The 19,826-nt window shown below is 42.1% G+C and overlaps 1 protein-coding gene across 5 annotated transcripts in view; it reads right to left on the reverse strand.

The window, feature by feature from the left end:
- Positions 1-614: 614 nt before the first annotated feature.
- rims1a (regulating synaptic membrane exocytosis 1a) overlaps positions 615-19,826 on the reverse strand; it is a 112,962-nt gene continuing 93,750 nt past the window's right edge. For 2 of the 5 annotated variants that reach the window (XM_030070614.1, XM_030070613.1), the window contains 9 exons: positions 17,018-17,145; positions 15,108-15,226; positions 13,637-13,797; positions 12,291-12,505; positions 7,344-7,509; positions 6,458-6,570; positions 6,223-6,324; positions 4,368-4,507; positions 615-3,097 (listed from right to left, as the gene is read on the reverse strand). In XM_030070614.1, the coding sequence (XP_029926474.1) occupies positions 2,879-3,097; positions 4,368-4,507; positions 6,223-6,324; positions 6,458-6,570; positions 7,344-7,509; positions 12,291-12,505; positions 13,637-13,797; positions 15,108-15,226; positions 17,018-17,145 (1,363 nt within the window). In that variant the 3' untranslated portion in view covers positions 615-2,878. Of the gene's footprint in view, positions 3,098-4,367; positions 4,508-6,222; positions 6,325-6,457; positions 6,571-7,343; positions 7,510-10,913; positions 10,947-12,290; positions 12,506-13,636; positions 13,798-15,107; positions 15,227-17,017; positions 17,146-19,826 lie in introns of all 5 variants that reach the window. The other 3 variants (XM_030070612.1, XM_030070615.1, XM_030070616.1) reach the window with 3 other exon arrangements.

Raw genomic sequence — 19,826 nt, forward strand, 5'->3', positions numbered from 1 at the left:
TAATACAGGGGGAAATTTAGATTTTTGATGCAAAAACTGTCAAACAGATGTAAGATATGATAGCATGAGCTGAAAAGGCAAAAAAAAAAAAAAAAAATCATTTCAGTGTGACTGTCAACAACTCTGAAATCTAACCTGTAAACATTTTTAGGGCAGAGAACAATTCACTGAGGATGAGTTGATTGGCCAGATGAGCTGAACAGCCTCTGATATCCTGCAAACTGACATCTGACGGTGTTTCAACAGGTTGGATTTGGTTGCATGATCATAAATATTGTGCATAAAAAACAAAAAAAGGAGAAATTACAAACCTTTTTCCGATGGAGAGATGCTCCCATGTCGCAGCTCACAACATGGAGTGACCACAGCGGGTAAATGCAGTATAATAAGTATATTTTGTATAATAAGTATAATAGCAACGGGCTTTCTTTCTCTTGATGTGTGCGCTAATGGAGTAAAAAAAAAAAAAAAATCAGGGTCTGAGGTCGTCTGCACTGCAGTAAACTGAAGCCACTCTCTTCCGAAACCCATTTTTTTTCTTCCACACAGTCTTTTATTTGTAAATAATAAAAATGAACTCTTGAATATAAAACATACACATCAGTAGAGCCACATCTGTTATACAAACAAGAACTGTTGCAGTGAATACTTCGTCTTTCGTCTAGATTCGTGTGTTGGGGAGTGGGGAGCCATGGACTGTAAACAATCAGTATTCCTGGAGTAATACTGACAAAGGAAAGGGCAGTCGGCCACACCGCCAAGGGTTTCAACAGAAACATCCGCAAAATATGTCCGCAAATCCAGATTTTCATTGGCTTTAGGAGTCCAGTCCAAACCATACGCAGTAAAGAAACCGGGTAAAAAAGGGGATTTCAGGGGTCGAGGAAAGAAAACTTTGATCTGATCGGTTCTCTTAGTTCGTCATGTTATCTTTTAATTCTTTTTGGCTGCAACTAGGAAGAACTGAAAGGCCTGTTAGCGCCCCCTTGTGGCTCCACGCCGCTCAGCGGCTCGTGCGCGTCGACGGGACGCAGATCCCCTTTTAACTAGACCAGGAATGTTTGTGTGTCAGCGATGCTTTTTGTTTGTTCGTAACTTAAGTTCAAGCCGCTCATCCCGATTTGTATGTACAAGGTGTGCATGTGTGCGCGTCGGTGACGGGTGTACAGTCAGATACACTCTTTTTATATTCATATATCTATATCTTTATAATTTCTGTCAAACTCATAATTATACTTCATATACATTTAGCTGTTATACACACATTCTCTATCTCTGTCTCGTGCCCCCGCTAGACACCTACGTCCTCTGTTACGCCAGGGGCTCGAGTATGCTCAGTACTACAGAACAGCACTGTTGTTCAAAGGGTTAAAATCAAAAAGAGAAAGAAAGAGATTTTTTTTTTCGGAGACGTCCTAATATGGATATTTAGACCCAGAGTTGTAGGCGTGGCCTGGGCGGAGTTGATCCCCCCCGTTGGTCCGCTCCTGTTAAGGGGCGGGGATGGCTTGGCTTTTCTCGGTTTTGTATTCATATTCAGTACGAGCAAACTGTACAAGTACATGCAACATACAAGCTGGCCTAAAAGTATGTGGAACTAACACACATAGTCTAGTCTTGTTTGTTTTTGATTTTTTTTTTTTTTGATTTTTTTTTCTGAGAATTCTTCATTAATTTGTCTCGTCTTTGTTTTACAAAATAGAAGAAAACGAAACCAAACCAAAATAAAAACGTGCATGCAGCTTGGGGCCGGGGGGCGTCCCCGAGTCATGCTGCTCCCTCCTGCAGGGGGAGTTTGAGGGGTCAGGGGTCAGGAGGGTGGGGGCGGTGGGGGATGTTCGGGCGAATGTGACCCGACCACTGTCGTTGGTCTTTTGGCACACCGTCGCTCGAAAACCAAACGTACACACACACACAGAGGGAGTCTGCACCTTATGGTACCATTCTGAATTCTAGGCAAAATAGATCAAAAAAAAAATAGAACCAACCTCAAAATGAAAAAAAAAACGCAAATCGTCAATTTGGCCTCTATTTTCTTTCCTCTTTTTCTAAGACAAAGAGCAAAACGAGGTTTTGTTTTTGCCTCTGTCTGAATAAAGGAGTCAAGCTTTCCTTGTGCTTGCTTTCACATCTCTCGACAAGGCTAAGAATGTGCACGTGCGTGTGCAGGCTCCCTTCCCTAAGAGGTTTGCAAAAAACCATGCCAACCGTTGCCCCACAGGGCGTATCCACGGCGGCACCGTTGCCATGGTAACAGCGGTAGAGACGTCAAAGCCAAACCACGGTGTGACGGCCCAGCCGCTCGGAGCTGCGTCACCGTTTGCTACCTGCCATCTCCCCCACATCGCTAACGCTGCTCGTCCCTGTGGCCTCGCAGCAAGCTCTACTCTGATTGGCTGGAGGCTCCGGGACGGAGGACTCCAGTTTGTCACTTGGTAGGGTGGGGGCTGCACGAGAAGAAAGAAAGAAAGAAACAAACAAACAAAAGAAGGAAAGAAAAAAGAAAGAAAATACAAGGCAGACGGGCTGAATAATGTTGGACTTGGAGAAAAACCTCCAAAAGAGGGAGAAAGAAGGGAAAAGTAAAGTTTTGAAAACAAGAAAGCAACAGGAGGAGAAAGAGGGAAGGTATGAGAAGTGATTGTCAGACTCCAGCTAAGCTCTGATTGGCTAGTTCTGTCTATGTCTCTCTCTCTCTCTCTCTCTTTCTCTGGTTCCCTGTCTCTCCGTCTGGCTTGTCATTGGTTGACCGAGAGCGCCTCGGCCTCGTCCCTGGGCGTGTTCATGCACTCTGCTCAGTTGTGGTCCAATAGCTGTGGTCCATTAGTTTGTATTGTACTGGGTACTGGGGGGTGGGGGTGCGGTCGCCATCCGGTCACTAGGATCGAACGCCCGGTGGCGGTCCTGAGCTGTCCAATGACGTCTGGGACGCCAGCCGCGTGAGCGGAGCTAACGTAGGGTCCACCAACGAGGACGGGGGAAACAGTTTGTACCAGCCAATCACCGTGCTCGAGAGGTCCAGCTCCTCCAACAGGATCTGTGCTACGCCCATGAAGCATTTGTGGTCCAACCGTCCGTAGTCGCCCCACACTATTACCTGGAGGACAGAGACGAAGCACATCAGAGTCTGTGTTCAACAAACACTGCCGTTCTAACCTGAGGAGTCAACACAGGTGTTTCTAATCACATTTGACACTTGTACTTAGATCTTATTCTGTTGTACTCAGATCTTATGTTGTACTTAGATCTTAGTCTTTATTTTTTATCTTTTTTTTATTGATTTATTTAATCTGTAATCTGTGGATACTGCTGAAAAACTGCGAATTTCCTGCGGGATGAATAAAGTATCTATCTATCTATCTAATGAAGGTTCTGTTCCATTCATGTCCACACGTCGGTGAAAATAACATCCCTGCATGGAAAATCACACAATTTGATGCATGTTTGGGGTTGAAAAAAGTTTCTGTGTGTCGAACGCCTGCCCAAGAATCTCAAATTGCCATCAAGTCAACATGAGGGACTCAACAGCAAGCACATCAGTGCAGAGGAAGGTGTCCCGCCTCCGACACAACCAAACACAACAGAAACTTCATCAGCACCACCTGCTGATGGTTACCTGCCGTTTCATGTCAAAATAGCTGCTCCGAAAAAGATTCACTTGTTTTATAGTGTCTTTTTTTATCCATATGACCCAAACAATACATTGTTATTAACCTCTATTTTTGTTTTAGAAGTGTGGTGTTACTCTAAATTATATCATGTCTGCTTTTAACTGACTGTTAAAAAGTTGCAATAATCAAAATTACAAAGGAATGATTTAAGTGAAGACCAGTGAGATTAGCTAACAAATGCATGGAGTAAGCATACAATATATTGGTATGAATCAATAATGAAATACAAGCTTAATGCATATTTTTGCCAGTTGAGTCTAAATGGCCTTTTGTTTTCATGTTGTAGCTTTAAAGCACGTTGTAATCTATTTTTAAAAAAACATTAAGATCATTATTATGCATCAAACTACAAAATACCTCTCCGAAATCTCTGAAACGGAGATTTTTCAATATCTCTGAAAAACCGTCTCTCTAAGTTAAAGCTTGACAGAGAGCAAAAGGAAAAGAAAGCAGGAAGGTGTTATTAAAAATCGTTTTTTTTTTTTTTTTTAGATGGGATTTCTGCATGAATGCAAACATAAACAGGCCAGCACAGAGGAACCTGCGAGACCTGGAACTGGATGCTGCAGGTTTTCTCTCCTTGTGGGACTCGTTGTTTTTCACAGTCATTCATTTTATAGGAGTTTGGGATTAGTACTGTCACAACACACACACACACACACACACACACACACACCCTCACACATGGCAGATTACCTGGAGCACCTTGCCCTGGGGACTCTCCTCGAAGAGCAGGTGCTGCTGGTAGAGCGGCTCCAGGGTCTTTCGTGCAATCTTGGTTTTCTTTTTGGCTTTACAAGCTCCGTTATCCAGCAGGTACACCTTGACATAGGGAGCTGGGGAGGGAGGGATGGAGAGAAGGAGGACAGAGCGAAGGAGGGGAGGGGAGGGAAGAGGCAAGAGGGAAATGCAGAAAGAGATCGGGAGGAGGAGGAGGCAAGACAAGAGAGGGGGGAGATGGAGACAGAGGAGAAACATGCAGGGAAAGAAAGAGGAGGGAGAGAGGGGAGGAGTGTTGGAATAAAGAGAAGAGGCAGAGGAATGAGAGAGAGGGAGAAAGAGGAGGAGGATGGAGGGAGGAGGAGAAGAGAACAAGGGTCGTTTGGAGGGAGGAGGAGATGTAGAAGAGAGACAAGTTTAATCAGAGAGTACATTTACATGGAGGCAGGCTTCCATACAGAACAAGTGCAATAAAAACCCACATTATACAAACATGTTGGGAGGAATGAATAAAGCAGAAAAGGGGGGAGGAGAAAAGACGTGGGATTATTTCTGGCATGACGTAAACGATAATGACCGGATTTTGCTTTTTTTTTGTTGTTGTTTTGTACCTGGACAGATCAAAAACAAATTAAATCAATAAAGTCATAAATGCACCCAAGACACTGATAATTGAAGAACTGATTCAGCTGAATGGTGCCGACATGGACCAGAGGACTGGACTGGACCTGCTGGGCTCAGGTTTGAATCAGGAGAGCTCAGAGTTTTATGACTGAGGGCCAATTTAGGGTCCCAAGAAACAACAGAACACAAAATAATTCCAAAACAAATCTTTTCTTTAACCCTTAGATGCATGGCTCACCAAACCCTACACTCTTCCATGAGTGGGGTCAAAAATTACCCCAATTGAAATGAATGGGTTTTATGCTGTAAACTTCAGAAATGTCCTTTCATTTTGTTGTAACCTGATGATTTCATCATTAATCACTGCATGACAATCTTTTATTCAGTGAGATTTGGCCTTGAATGGAAATGTAGCTGTTTTCTGTATGTTTCATTCATTTTTAGACTAGTCGTGTAGCCTGTGACAAAATTATTGTTTAAATGTTTAAAAAATAGGACAGACATGTTTAGCTTTCCGCCCTTGGACACAGCTGAATTTTGCTGAGGGCCCCTGAGCCATCTGAAGTTGAGTAGCTCTGATTTATCACCTTCTTTCATTTGATCAAAACATTGCTATCAATGCAGCTATCAAAACACCAACATGCAATTACTTAAAAAATATAACAGTTAGATACAAATCCAAATGGCCTCATGTCAAAGACAACCTATTTGAGGAATACATGGAAGATTAAATGACTAAAAAAAAAACAAACATTTAAAATGACTAAAAACACCTCCGGGGTCATTTTTGACCCCACATATGCATCTAAGGGTTAAAAGCCTGATCGAGACTAAAACTCACGCCGACTGTGAATCATGTGAGAAATGTGTGTTGTGTTTTCTGGAGTTTGCAGATGTTTCTGTGTCAAACGTGCACAGCTCCAGTTTGTGCTTTGGTTTGGTTTGCATCTGGCGATGTGAAGCGAACACAGTTTGTATTTAATGAGGCTAAAATGGATTTGTGAAAACTCGTTGTCCATTTGAATGATGGTGTTTTATGTTCAGCAACGCCTGGTTTAAAGTGTTATTGTGATATTATACTGTTTGTAATTTTGGGGCTCAGTGACAGCAGGGAAGCCACAGCCCTCTGTTTCTGCTTCTGCTTGGGTTGTCGTGTGTGTGTGTGTGTGTGTGTGTGTGTGTGTGTGTGTGTGTGTGTGCGTGTTACCTGGGAGGGATTTGGAGCCTGGTTTGGGGGTAAGGCCTCGTGCCCTGATCACCTCCACCTCCAGCTGGCCTTTCTTATCCATCATACCGATCTGAACGTCACCTGCGTGCACCAGAGACACACACCTTCACCACATACACACACACCTGAGGGCATTATCGTGAATAATCTGAGTATTATAGTGTATCTAGAGACGTAGCGTGTGAAACGTGCAGCGGATTGAGGTGTCACTCACCCATGGCAGGTGTGGCCAGTGTTTGTCGGCCCACCAGCTGGGCGGGGCCTAAACCATCCAGGAAGTCGCTGAACTGGCTGTCAGCACCCAGCCGCATCCCTGAGAAGATCAGACTGACACACACACACACACACACACTGATTATTGAGTAATGCTCACAACATGATTATAACATCTGGGTCTACTCTTTGGTAGACCGACCATCTGACGGGACTTTGCCAGATGTTAGCAGACACACGGTGTTTAAAATCTCCTGCTTCTCCGGATCAGGACAAACTCGCAAACTCGCAGGTGCAGAACAGCAGAAATCCTGCAAACCTGCAAACCTGCTCGTGATTTAAAGGCCAAAATCAAACGTGCATTTCGATTAATTTTCAGTTTAGAGTCGAAGTCACGACACCCCGAATTGTTACACTGAGTTTGCTGTAATTTGTCACGGGCTGTGACAACGTCTTTCAGTATCAAAGCAGCGAGTTCGTCAAAATGTTTCAGCAGTGGCTAAAACGCCACAGCTGTGAGGCAAAACTGCTGTTGCTTTTCTTAAAATGCGTGAAAAATCTGCCAAAAGGAATGAGATAATCTAACTTGTTCCCAAATGCAGTTTCACTTGATTCAGGATTTTTTTTTTTTTTTTTTTGGGAACAGGCATAAATCTGTTGAAACAAGGCAGAGTAAGGCAGATCAGCCCACTGGGATCAACACAACGACACTTGATTCAAGAAAAGTCAAGAAACAAGTAGATCAGCATTGGGAAAAGTGGGATTATCTCATCCCACCGGCAGATTTTTTCACTTTGTTTGAAGAAAAACAGGATTTTAAGAGCTGAGATGAGACTTGTTAACGTGGAGAGCGAGTACAGAGAGCGGGAGGTCAGGTGGTCACGTACTTCCCCTCAGAGCTGTAGCTGTTCATGCTGCCGTCCGTCGACTCTCTGCTGGCTTGCCGGTTCATGGCCGATCCTCCGCGCGGGTACTCCACCGCCATGCCCGTCTCCACGCTCCTCTGGATGCTGCTGCTGCCGCCCTTCGCCGCCTTCTTGCCCGTCGTTGTCTCTGCGGCGAAGACAGAGAGAGGGCGTTACGGTGCGGACGCCGCAGGTGACGGCATTTCAAACCACGGCCATTATCAGGCGTCTCAAGTCACGGCGGCCGGTTAATTAAAGCGTGATGCTAATTTGGTCCTGCTTTGGCTCACAGGAATGAAAAAAAAAAAAAAAAAAAAAAAACAGAGAAGGAATGTGATGCTGGATTACAAAGTTTAAAAGGGCTCCTTTGAGTTTGATAAGCCTGATAACAATCGGCTCAGATTTATCACCATGAAGGCCATGCCACGCAAATTAAAACCCCGCTCAGGTGATCCCACCAGCAACTGAAAAACCCAAACGCAGCATGCAGATAATCCACTGGAGTGCAAGATAAAGGGAAGAGTAAGTGACTCCTGCAAGCGCAGAGAGGATCTCCCACCTGCTCTCATGTTGCTCAGGAAACTTATTAGTAGAGATAATCTCAGATCACTTTTTCATTTCATTTTTATTTTTAACCCTCCTATTATGTTTGGGGTCAATTTGACCCCAGCCAATGTTTAACGTCTCTAAATAAATAATTAACGGCATTTTTTTTGCTTCCGGGTAAAGATGAAATTCACATGATGATATGTTTTCAATGTCCTGTACACACTTTGTACCGCATCAGTTATAAATAACAAAAATCTGTACTTAGAAATAATATAAAGCCATTAAAACACCAAAAATTAATATTTATTTCCAGTTTTAGGTCAATCAGTGAGATTTTATGGTGATTTGAATATTTTTCCATAGTGGCGTAACAGGAATACTGGATGTATAAGTGGGGGTGGGAGGGAGTTATGTTTTATTTAAAGGGCTATTTAGGTAATCAACAAAGAAACATAAAGTATTTGACACATAAACTTTGATAACAATTTTAGTTATAATAATTTTGTGGAAGTTTAAACTGCAGGGGTCAAATTGACCCCAAACATAAAAGATGTTCAAAAATGTGAACATAACAGGAGGGTCAAGTATTTTAAGGGGAGCAGGGAATTTGGACTCAGGTGCCAAAGTCACTGCAGGAGGAGGTTTAAGATCAGATCAGCTGGTTTAGTCTTTCTTAAAACGGCTGCAATGGTGAAGCTTCTGCATCAAAGCTCAAGGACTAACCCAGCTCACATGAATCGTTCGAGTCCATCCAAAAAGCTCGTCTAAAAATGCTTTGGAGGAAGAGGAAGAGGTACATTTTGTTCCCTCTTGTTAATAAAACTGGACTGACAGCTAAATACTGGGGCCTGTACTAAAATGAAGAGGGCTGAAACACACTTCTCTGAGAACAAAAATCACAAGTGCGGCCTGCAAATATGTTTTGTAGCAGTTTCATCACAATAGAAGACATAAACCTGATTGCTTGGTGAAACCGTTTCTTGAACTGATTGATTTTCACGGCTTCTGGTTTCAAGTTTCATCAAATTAAATTCATAATGCCAGTTTTTAATACCGGTTAGAGTCGAATATCATACTGCTTTTGCACATGAGATGAACCTTAAAATGAAAATGAAAATGCTGAGCACATTTTTCGACAGAGAAATAACACACCGAGAAACATTTTTTCAGATCTAATCAAAATAATACGTCTTTAAATGCTTTATTTGACCACTCTGAAACGTGTTTTTGGATGGACTTCAGTGCCAGAATAACACCAGAATTTTCTATCGGTCTTTTTTCTTAAAAAAAAAAAAAAAAAAAAAAAAAAAAAAAAACGGAGCCAGGAGCTGTAAGTTTGGGTCGTGGTTGCAGGAGCGGGGGAGTAAAGAAGCGTGCAGGGATTTGGGATTTGGGATTTGGGATGGCCTCACAAGTGTTGATCTGCTTTACTGTTTTTGTTATTATCTGCCTATAAAAGCTATACACTTCCTGTCTGTCTAGCTCTCTGTGTTTCTCTCTGTTCATGCACAAACTGGTGATTTGTCTGCCTGCGTGATATTTGGATCTGTTTTGTCAGTCAGACTTTACTTGAAGTGCATTATGATGCTCCGAATAAACCTGGACTTGAACGTGAGCATGAGCCAATTAAAAGCAGGGATATCCTTTGTTTTACAACTGCATCAAGCATCAGAAACTCACAAAGAATGAGAATTATGAGAATAATAATAACAACATAAAATCATTTATTAATTCTCAATCCTCTACACCCTATTTTTGCATCTTGTTTATCATAGCATGCTCTGATCACATTAACCCTAACCTCAAACCCTTTACTTGTGTAAAAGTAGCAATAACATAAAAAAAACCTCCACTAAATGACTGACACCACCGTCTGACTGCTGGCAGGCTCTGTGTAATGTCTTTTTTTGTCCAAGGTCGTGATATTTTTTAAATTTATGGCATATAACTCAGTGTCGGCTGTCGGTATCTTGAGTCTGACTGGATGCTTCAAAAGGTCGCCGGCAAACAGGATCAGTGTGGAAATATATTGAATTTAGAGAGTAAATTTCCTGTGGATCGAGCGGTGTTGGAGTTTTCCACTTTTGCGTTGCACTCAAACAACACAGCACATTTGATGCAGGATGTCTACGGGTATGAGAGATTTAAATGTAATGCCTTTCAAGACTTTTTCAAGACATATCTTAACCAAATTTAAGACTAATTTCTAGAAAACTCAGGCTCTATGTATGTGGTCTTGGTGCTAAGGTCTGTTTTAGGTTAGCTGTTGTTGACTGCATGTTTCTGACAGACTCTATTAGCTTAGACAGCAGCTGGAATAAATCTAACCAGGAGTTTTTTTGTGTTTGTTTCTACACAGAACTTGGGACAGGTAAGTCCAGGGATTTTAGTGGATTTTTATAATATGTTTTGTGTACGGGAGTAAATATAAAATGAATTAAGTGCAGCGCGTGAGTTTAAGGAGTTTTTGCAACAGCAGAAATGCCGACTTTCATGCAGGAGAGCTTGACTCATTTTGCCGACAAGAAATTAAACGATGGATAAATATAAATTAAATGTGATAAAATGTCTATGAGGAAATTAAGACCTCATAAATTCAAATTCAAGACTTTTTTCAGGCCTAATTTTGATAAAAACTGAATTTAAGACTCTTCAAGGAGCTGCAGACGGCGCGCGATGTTCTGCAGGGAAAAGCTTCCTCTGGAAAGTGAATATTGACTCCAGCCGTCAGATTAAGGTTAAAGCAGGAAGAGCAGATAATCTCACTGCATGGAAACGCTCAGGTGAAGAGGCAGAACGTCAGAAGTGAAGGAGACGGACTGAGCGACGTCCCACCGCTCATCATCATGCACTCATAATGTGCTCATAATGCACTCATAATGTGCTCATAATGCCGTCTGAATGCCACTTCAAGTAAAGTGTACCTGTGTCTACCTGACTGTGTCTGTCTGCCTGTCTACCTGCCTCTCTGTCTGTCTGTCTGTCTGTCTATCTATGCTTTACCTTTCTGTCTTTCCGCCGCCTTACCCGCCGCCTCTGAAATAACACACACAACAACAACAAACCCAATAAACAACAGACAACAAACAACAAGAACAGCAGCAACACTGGATAGACTCAGGCTCAGTTCATCTGCATGTGCGACAGTCTCGGTCCCAGCTGTGCTGCCTGTCTCTCTGCCTGTCTCTCTGCCACGTCATGACCGTCCATCTGTATTTGAGTGTGTGTGTGTGTGTCTGTGTGTGTGCTACAACCTCTTTAACATGCATCCTGTTATTGACTAGAGGACAAACACATCAAATCCAGGCATAAATCCCCGTTAAGATGCGCTGAAGGTCCCATCATCCAAACCGGCTCCAAAGGCAAATTTAGACGCACAAACACAAAATTCACAGATAACAAGAAACCAGAAACAGAATGAAACTCACGGCAGGGTTACAGCCGAGTCACTAAATCTGGAGTCCAAACAGTTTGAGCTCAAATAATCCACGTTAGAAGAGTCTTCTCTATTGACATATTTTATATCTGCACTGCAAAAAGTCAAATCTTACCAAGATTATTTGCTTGTTCCATTGGCAGAATATGTTTCTTGTTTCTAGCAAATTTTCACTTGTTTCAAGTAAATTTTCACTTGATACAAGTGAAAATTGTCTAAAGACAAGTTATTTCTTAGCTGATCATGTCTTATTTTAAGTGTAATGAGATATTTTGACTAGAAATAAGACATTTTTACTTGAAATAAGACAAATAATCTTGGTAAGATTTGACTTTTTGCAGTGTGGTGTCACCACATCACTTGATTTTATTTGTGGTTGCGTTACATCATCAGCTACAAATTTAGGATAACACTGGAAAGATGTGTAGCCGATGTCAAACTGACTGAAAAACTGAATATCAAATAACTGAATTGTTTGTACCATAAAATCTGTTTTCCCACCAAAAGGTGGCCAGTGTTATCAGCAGCGGTCTTAGCTTTTATCCTACTGTCTCAGTATTAACGTGTTGATGACAAATAAAATTTGTGAAAGAGAAATCAGATTTCAGTGTGGATAAAGAAAATATATTTGTTGTTTTTTGATAGTTGACTGTCAGAAAAAGCAATTTTTGTTGTATTTGCAAGACGAAGATAATAAAGGTTTTCTATATTTTAAGCTCAGGTGTGCCTGTAATCCAGCTGGACTGAGATGTGGACACAGGATGCATGTTAAAGCCAGGTGGAAAAGGAGGCTTTGTGTGTGTCTCTTTCTCTGTCTGTCTCTCTCTCGGTCTGTCTCTCTGTCTCTCTCTCTCTCTGTCTGTCTCTCTGTCTGTCTCTCTCTGTCTGTCTCTGTCTCTCTGATGACGTCTCAGTCTCCGTCCTGTCCGTCAGTCTGGTCCGACCTGTTTGGCTGAGTTGGGACGTGCTCCGGCTGCGTCGGGACGGCAGGATGGCGACCACCCGTTGGCTGAGGCTGGAGCGTCGCTTCTTGATCCCGCCTCCCAGGCTGCCGAGCGCCGTGTCTGATTGGCTGCCGTCGGCGTGCTCCATGCCGTAGATTTCGCCGCTCACGCTGGTGCTCTTCATCATGTGGCGGCCGGTGGCACGCATGGCCCGGCTGTGTGCGCACACGCAGACACAAAGACGCCACTTCGTAAAACCTAAATTCAGTCTGCATGTGTGTTTGATGGTTACAGGTAAATTTATTGTGATACTGAGGAAAACAGGTGAAATACACCAATGGAGAGATCAAATTCCAATGCAGTTTTCCTGTTTTGAGACTTTTCTGGAAAGAAATGTCAATATCAGATGGATTTATGTCACACAATTGGTCATTTTTTCCTTCACAGCCTCATGACTAAATGACTTATGGAGGTGGATATTCATCTGAACCAAGTACATTCACTGTAGCATCACTTCATTTGAAAAGCACAGCAACAAAGTCATGAAAAATGTTATAATATCCACTTGATAAATCTCTAAATATTTACTGATGTAAATGTTAACATTAGGAGACAGGCTGCGTGCAGTCAGCTTCACAACAAGAACACTGTTTTCTGTCTAATCTCAGTCTCTAAATGAATAAACACTTAAAAATACAATTTATACAAGGACAAATTTGACTGAAAATTAATTTTCAACTGCAGGACTGAATACTACAATTTATTTGACCAATATAAAGTTGGAATATAAGCATTTCGTTTCTTGATGAGGCGAATTTTCTTAATTCACCGTAACTCAAATAACACCAGCTTTATCTGTGCAGACGTAAAAGCTTTTATTGTTTAAAGTGACTGTAAAGCTGATATTAAACTGCCACATTCTGTCAGCACCTGAATCAGAAGCTGCAGTAATAAATGAAAAATAAAAAAAATTATATATATTTATATCAAAGGCAGCCACCTTTAACTGAGCTCAGTTAAATAAGTGAGCAGGGGGAACAAAGCCAGTGGTGTGGTTTCTCCAACAGGGGGCACCACACTGTTGCAGGCGGGCTTTTTTTCTAATCTGTCAATTAAAATTAAAGTTTTACAATTTGTTAATCTGTGTAAAATCACTGATATTATGTTCTCATCACATTTTTGTAAGTTTATATGACATCACACCCTAAAACAAACTGTATAACTCAGCTGTGTCGTTTGAGGATTGAGCGTAAAATCAGGCAAAAATATAGAGAAACATGAATCTAGAAGGAACGGCTGTGTGTGTGTGTGCGTGTGTGTGTGTGTGTGTGTGTGTGTGTGTGCACCTGAAGCGTCCCCGGGGTCTCTCTGATTGGATGGACATGTAGCTGGTGCTACTGATGCGAGAGGCACTGCTGGTTCGAGAGATGGCTGACACGTCGCTGACATCACTGTCTGAGGACTTATGGGAAACATTCTCACAGCTCCTCCTCTGGTCCTTATACAGCTGGAGCACACACACACACACACACACACACACACACACGACACACACCGTTAATGAATCTGTGCTGCTGTGCCGTGTCACGGGATAACAACAACAATTTATGTTTGTTTGTTTTGGTATTTCTTTATGGAAACAAAAAATGAACCCTGATACTGATATATAGGGCTAATATCGGCTTTTTTTAAATTAAAAAATAAAATAAAATCCGCTCCAGTCAGTGTGGTCCATCTGATATAATGTATATAATGCAGTTTGATTGCTTACTTACAGTATTTATAGTAGAATTGAGCCCACACTGGCTGTCTATGGGAAGCTCTTAACCTGAACTGACTGTGATGAGGCGTTTTTAATTCATGTGTGCAAACATCTTGCACTCTTGTGATAGCTGGACTGGTTTTCAACAAAGACTTTTCGTGTCCATTGGTCTAAAAGTTGGTATAAAGGCTTTTCCATCCTTTTTTTCAGTATGAAAATGGTAGAAATATCTTGATTATTGGCACTAAAAATCAACTGTACGTCAGTCAAACATGACCTGTTATAAGACTTCACGTTTTATTATTTTTTGTAAAGGATCAGGAAAACATTTTCAGGCCCGGGTGTTTTCGTGCTCTCTCTTCCTCACAGCCTTGATGCGTTCTCGTTCCATCATTGCTTCTGTCTTTTCTTCTCCTCTATATTCGATCATCCTGCTGTTACTTTCTGTATGTTTTAATCTCTATCACGGCGCCGTCCCTCAGGGCTGACTGTTTCAGTCTGCATGAAGGTTAACTGATTTAAATGTGAGGGGATAGATCATCAGCGGGCAGTCAGATGGGGGACGGTGTAATTCATCTCAAAGACGGCATTGGCGTCTTTGAAAAAAAAAAAAAAAAAAAAAAAGTTCTGCTAATGGCATGTACACATGCGTGAAAGTCGGGATACGGCCATAAAAATGTCAATTGTCTGTGAGTTTGGGACAAGAAAAACTACCAGGACGGATTGTAAATTTCTGTTTCCGAGGCTCGGTCCTGACCGGCTGCCCGGCTGGAACTAATTCATTTTATTGACCAGTGATCAGGCTGAACACTTCCTGCCCGTGATTCTAATGGAATTTATTACGACCAATGCAACTCACCACAACAGATTATACAACAGACTGTCTGCTCAAAACTCTGAGGAAGCATCACTTTTCATTCTCTTCCTGCCTCCTTCAAGCAGAGAATCTCCTCTCTACAGGTGAATATGGCCGAAAATAAATTGCCTTACATGGACATAAAATAATAAGATGAACAATAATTTAAATAAAATTTTTAAAAAAGGCTGTGTCCTACCTCCCGTTTGTTCTTGAGGGATCTTTCTAGCTCCTGTTGGCTGGCGGTGGTGGCAGGCGGCGCCCTGTTGGAGTGAACCCTCATCTGGAGCTGACGAACACGCTCCTCCGCTGCCAGGGCTGCACGCACACACACACACGCACACACACACGCATGCCAAAAAAAAACGCATCACAATCTCTGAATTAAACTTCACACTAGTCAGTCTGCACGTCTTATTCTTACTTAGTGCGGCTGCAGCAGAACAGGACGTCCCATTGACTCCCACAGATTTACTGTTTTTATCAAACTTTTATTCTGGCGTCAGGTATGATCACTGGTGGGAAGAAAATTCTCCACAGAGGAACTGAGGAGGTAAACCACTGCAGCTCCACTGGGGAAAGTTTAAGCTGACATATATCATGTTAAATTAAATTTCACGGGAGACGAGTCTGCCTGTCCAGTGGTTCAATCTGACCGCTCTTCCTCCCCCTCCCTACACCACAACCATAAACTATAGAAATTAATAATAGATAACGTGACCTGTTGGCTTTGTACTGTTGCCTGCTTTAAGTCAGAGAGGCGCGACATGTTTTTGGATTTTTGGAACTGGAGTTTGCGCATAACAACCAAAAAGTGGAACAAGCAAAGCATACACTGCCCGTATTGCCTTATACAGTCATAAATCACACCTTACAAAGCGAGCAGCCTGGTTAAATTAACAGTTTGTGTTGTCTGGATGCATAGAAATAAGGATTTTTCTGGCGAGTCCTAACAACACCAGCAGAGGAGAGCGATCAGCTGCGTTCTCCGTCTGCTTTCTCAGCGGAGTGGGCGGAGGCTGGACGTTCACTCGGCCTCGGGCGAGATGACGGCCCACCTGACAAATGCTGTGGGCGGGAACCTGAGCAGCTGAAGGCGAGGAAGGCGGGGCTGCCGCTTCACAGACTCAAGGAGAGGAGATGCCTTTTGTAGCTTGAACACTAATATCAATAATGTGATATAACAACACACACTGTAACATACACTTAATGCAGCTGGGTAGCTTTTCATTTATAATTCGGCGATTTCACTTTTACTTTTAGGACGCATCCATTCCAGAGAACACATTTTGCAGCCCTCCATACGCATTTTGCAGTGTTGTTTATTTTGTGATATCTTATTTTATTCTGTCGTCATCCTTTTAAAATTTCAATGAAAAGATGTGACTCTTCTTTTACGTTTGCTCAAGTGAAGTTTTTCGCCAGTAATTTGCCTTCTAATTTAGTCACCAAGTGAGCCTTTTGCACACCTGTAGGTCGGCAGGTGCGTAGGAGAAAACCGGAGACCGGCAATATTCAGAACAAAAAACTCCCGCACACCGCTCGCATCATTTGCAAAAGGAGAACTTTAATAACAACGTTTCGGTACGTAGACCTTCATCAGGTTATCTTACCAAACAATGAGAGAGACAGTCCTAAATAGGTAGGTAAACCCACACCCACAAATCAGGTTCCACCATAATCTAACATCATCAGAGCTAAATTTAAAGCACCTGGACAGATACAGGCGGCCAATGTCTGAGGGAAAAAAAGAAAAAAGAAAAGAAAATAAATAAATAAATAATAATAATAATAATAATAATAATGAAATGAAAATAAAAAATAAAATAAAAAATAAAAAATGTAAAGAAAAAAAGGAAAAGAAAAAGAAAAATGACAAAATATATATTTAAGATAAAAATATAAAAAAAAACAAAAAAAAACAAATAATAATAATAATAATAATAATAATAATAATAATAAAAAGAATAATAAATGAAAAATTCAGACAGTAGAATGTATCAAGCTACACTTGATGCATTCATACATACAGCTTCTAATTTAGTAAAATGTCTGCTTGAGTGTGGTGTTTAAGGACTCTCTCCATCGCTGTTGCACACACACACACACACGCTGAAAAACACACACCTTGTTCGACGGTGCTGCTCTTGGCGGGGACCTGTGGGAGCTGCCTGACTCTGCGGGCTGAGGAGGACGTTACTGAGGAGGAGAGAGACGCACCACCTTGGAGGTGGCCCCTAAACAACACAACGTGATAATAAAAGAGAGACGGAGAGGAGTGGAGAGAGAGTCGGAGGAACAGAGCGAGAGAGCAAACACAACGAGGATGAAAAGAGTGGGAGAAAAAAAAAGTGGAGAGAAAGTGAAAGTCAATACGTGTGTGTGGTCCGAGGCGTAAAACCACCACCCGCCACTTAGACTTCACATGTTGAGCCTTCAATTGAGTTTCTCCAATTCACACAGCACACAATATTATTCTGACAATACAAGTGAGATTACACTGAGGGGGTTAGAAAAGCCTCAGAGGGGGGAACAGCTACCCCCCCGCCCCCCCTTCTGTCAAGTCCTATAACATGTAACATGGACGGTGGAGATGTAAGGAGAGCGGTGAACAGATTCTGGTGAAAGATCCGCGGTGACAACAGATTCACAAGGTGAGGCTTGTTTGGGGTTTGACAGTGAGGGATCCTGTCGCAAAAAAAGGCAGCAAATAAAGATTTAGACGGTGAAAACACTCAGAGCAGGTGGCATCCAAGGAAGCCTTGAACACAAATCCAACCACATCTGAACACACACACTTTTTTTTTTTTCTCATCCATTCTCACAAAACACACAAGAGTAGGGGTTATTATTAAAACTCACGGGCATGGCAAATATATTAGGATGCATGGATTTCTACCAGAATTTTTTATTTTTTTTTTTGGGATTTCTTCATCATCTGAGTGACACAATAATTCACAAATAATTTCGTTGACTATCATCTGTGCCACTACACAAAATAAGGGAGCAGTAACCAAAGACTGCCGCGTTAAATTTATGAATCTGCGACACATACTGGGGAACTCCATTTCCCTTGTGTCTGTCAAATTGACCCCGATAGCGGTTCAGCTGTTGTTTACGGGACACGGGGAGATCTCAAAGCACTCAAAATAAATATTTAACATCCACATCAACTAAAAATATGAACACTGCACCAGCACATCCACTCAAATCACAATGCACAGCAGCGTTTACGTTCACAGCACGGACACAAGGACCTTCAGGTGTCCATGTACTTTTGCACAAACACAGAAACACACACACCAAAATGCACAGAAACACAGAGCAGCAGCTACGTTCATGTCATCACCGATGCACACACACGCACACACGCACACACACACAGAAGTGTGTAGGGGAGTAGGGGCAGCCCTGTCCTGTTCCTCAAAGTTAAATGATCAATAGATGAATTCCTGTGTCCCTGGAGGCATTTTGGGGCGATGATTCAAGGCGTGACACCTTACCAAGAGGCTTCAGAGGGCCTTTTTTTCCTCTGGAGCCCCTTAAGATTGAGGTGGGCTTGATTCTGATATGCACACACACACACACACACACACACACACACACACACACACACACACAAAACACACACCATACAAACCCAAAGCCCCGCAACACAGAGCAACGCAGCAGCATGCAGAAATAAAAATAGGAAAAGGGATGGGGGGGTGGGGTAAGAAAAAATGGGGAGGAAAAAAGCAACAAAAGATAACTAAATGAAAGAGTCAAGGTAATCTGAAGAACGCTAAACATCACATTAGTAAAAAAAACTTCACAATCTTTTTTTCTCAAGCAGCGTTAGCTTTAATTTGCAGAGAAACTCAACACTGTTACGGTGAAGTGTACAGCACGCACCTAAAGGCTGTGAAAGCTCTTGAGCTAAGAGGGCTGATGAAGCACTAACCTCGTGCAGAAACTCAAGCAGAATAGCTGGTGAGAAATGGGCACAGACGCTGTGGGCTGGCATTACATTTCAAAGCATTTCAAAGCACTAAAGCTGCACTGGGGCAGAGCAACGTGCTGGTGTTCACCTGTGGACTGTCCTCATAGAAACACAGCCACATTGCTCAGTTCTGTGACCCGCTAATTAAACGGTCTGACATGTAAGTGCTGATAGACAGAATCAGATTTTTTATTCTTGAAAAAAGAAAACAAGAAGGCGAGGTTTTCATCCCTTCATTCCATAAATGAGACTTATTTCTTCTTGGACAGAAAAAAAACAGAAGTGTCATTTGTTTTCAAGCCCAGAGCCAATCAAATGGCAGATATTTGGCAACGTCAGATGAGTAAAACTCTGATATCTAACACACTAAACGTAATCATACTGTCGCCGTTTAGCCAAACCATTCTGCATTTGCAATGTGCATTTTTGCACACATTAGTGCCTTATTATGATCCTTTTTGAGTTAAGTATTTGCTTTAAACTCTACATCTTGTTCCACAGTTGCATTTGAAAACCACCTTGTCTCTCTTCAAGATCTTTGAAGGTGGGTGTGTTACATCTGACCCCAGTTCAGTGTTTGATGAGTCAAACCCCTGCCGACACCTGAGCTCCTGACAATTAAGAGAAACTGCACCGGTGTCGGCTGAAAACTCTGAAAGCAGGAGTAATTATCCCTCACAGGATAAATATACTGTTTAGTTACGGGATGATCCTGGTACTCTGAAGTGGAGGCACTATCATCGACCCCAGTGGCTTACATGCCCACAGTAATTTTCCTCAGTGGTGAGTGTATTTTAATTGTGTGTATCTGAGAATCTGAATGATATAATTAAAGGCTAATTGAAGAAAAGATGGCTCCGGCCAAAATGGTGAGTGGAATTGAAGCACTACCAGCGACAGACACAGTTTTTCAAGTGTTTTTGCTGATAGCTAACG

Source organism: Myripristis murdjan, chromosome 15, assembly GCF_902150065.1.
Source record: "Myripristis murdjan chromosome 15, fMyrMur1.1, whole genome shotgun sequence".
Taxonomy (NCBI): Eukaryota; Metazoa; Chordata; class Actinopteri; order Holocentriformes; family Holocentridae; genus Myripristis; species Myripristis murdjan.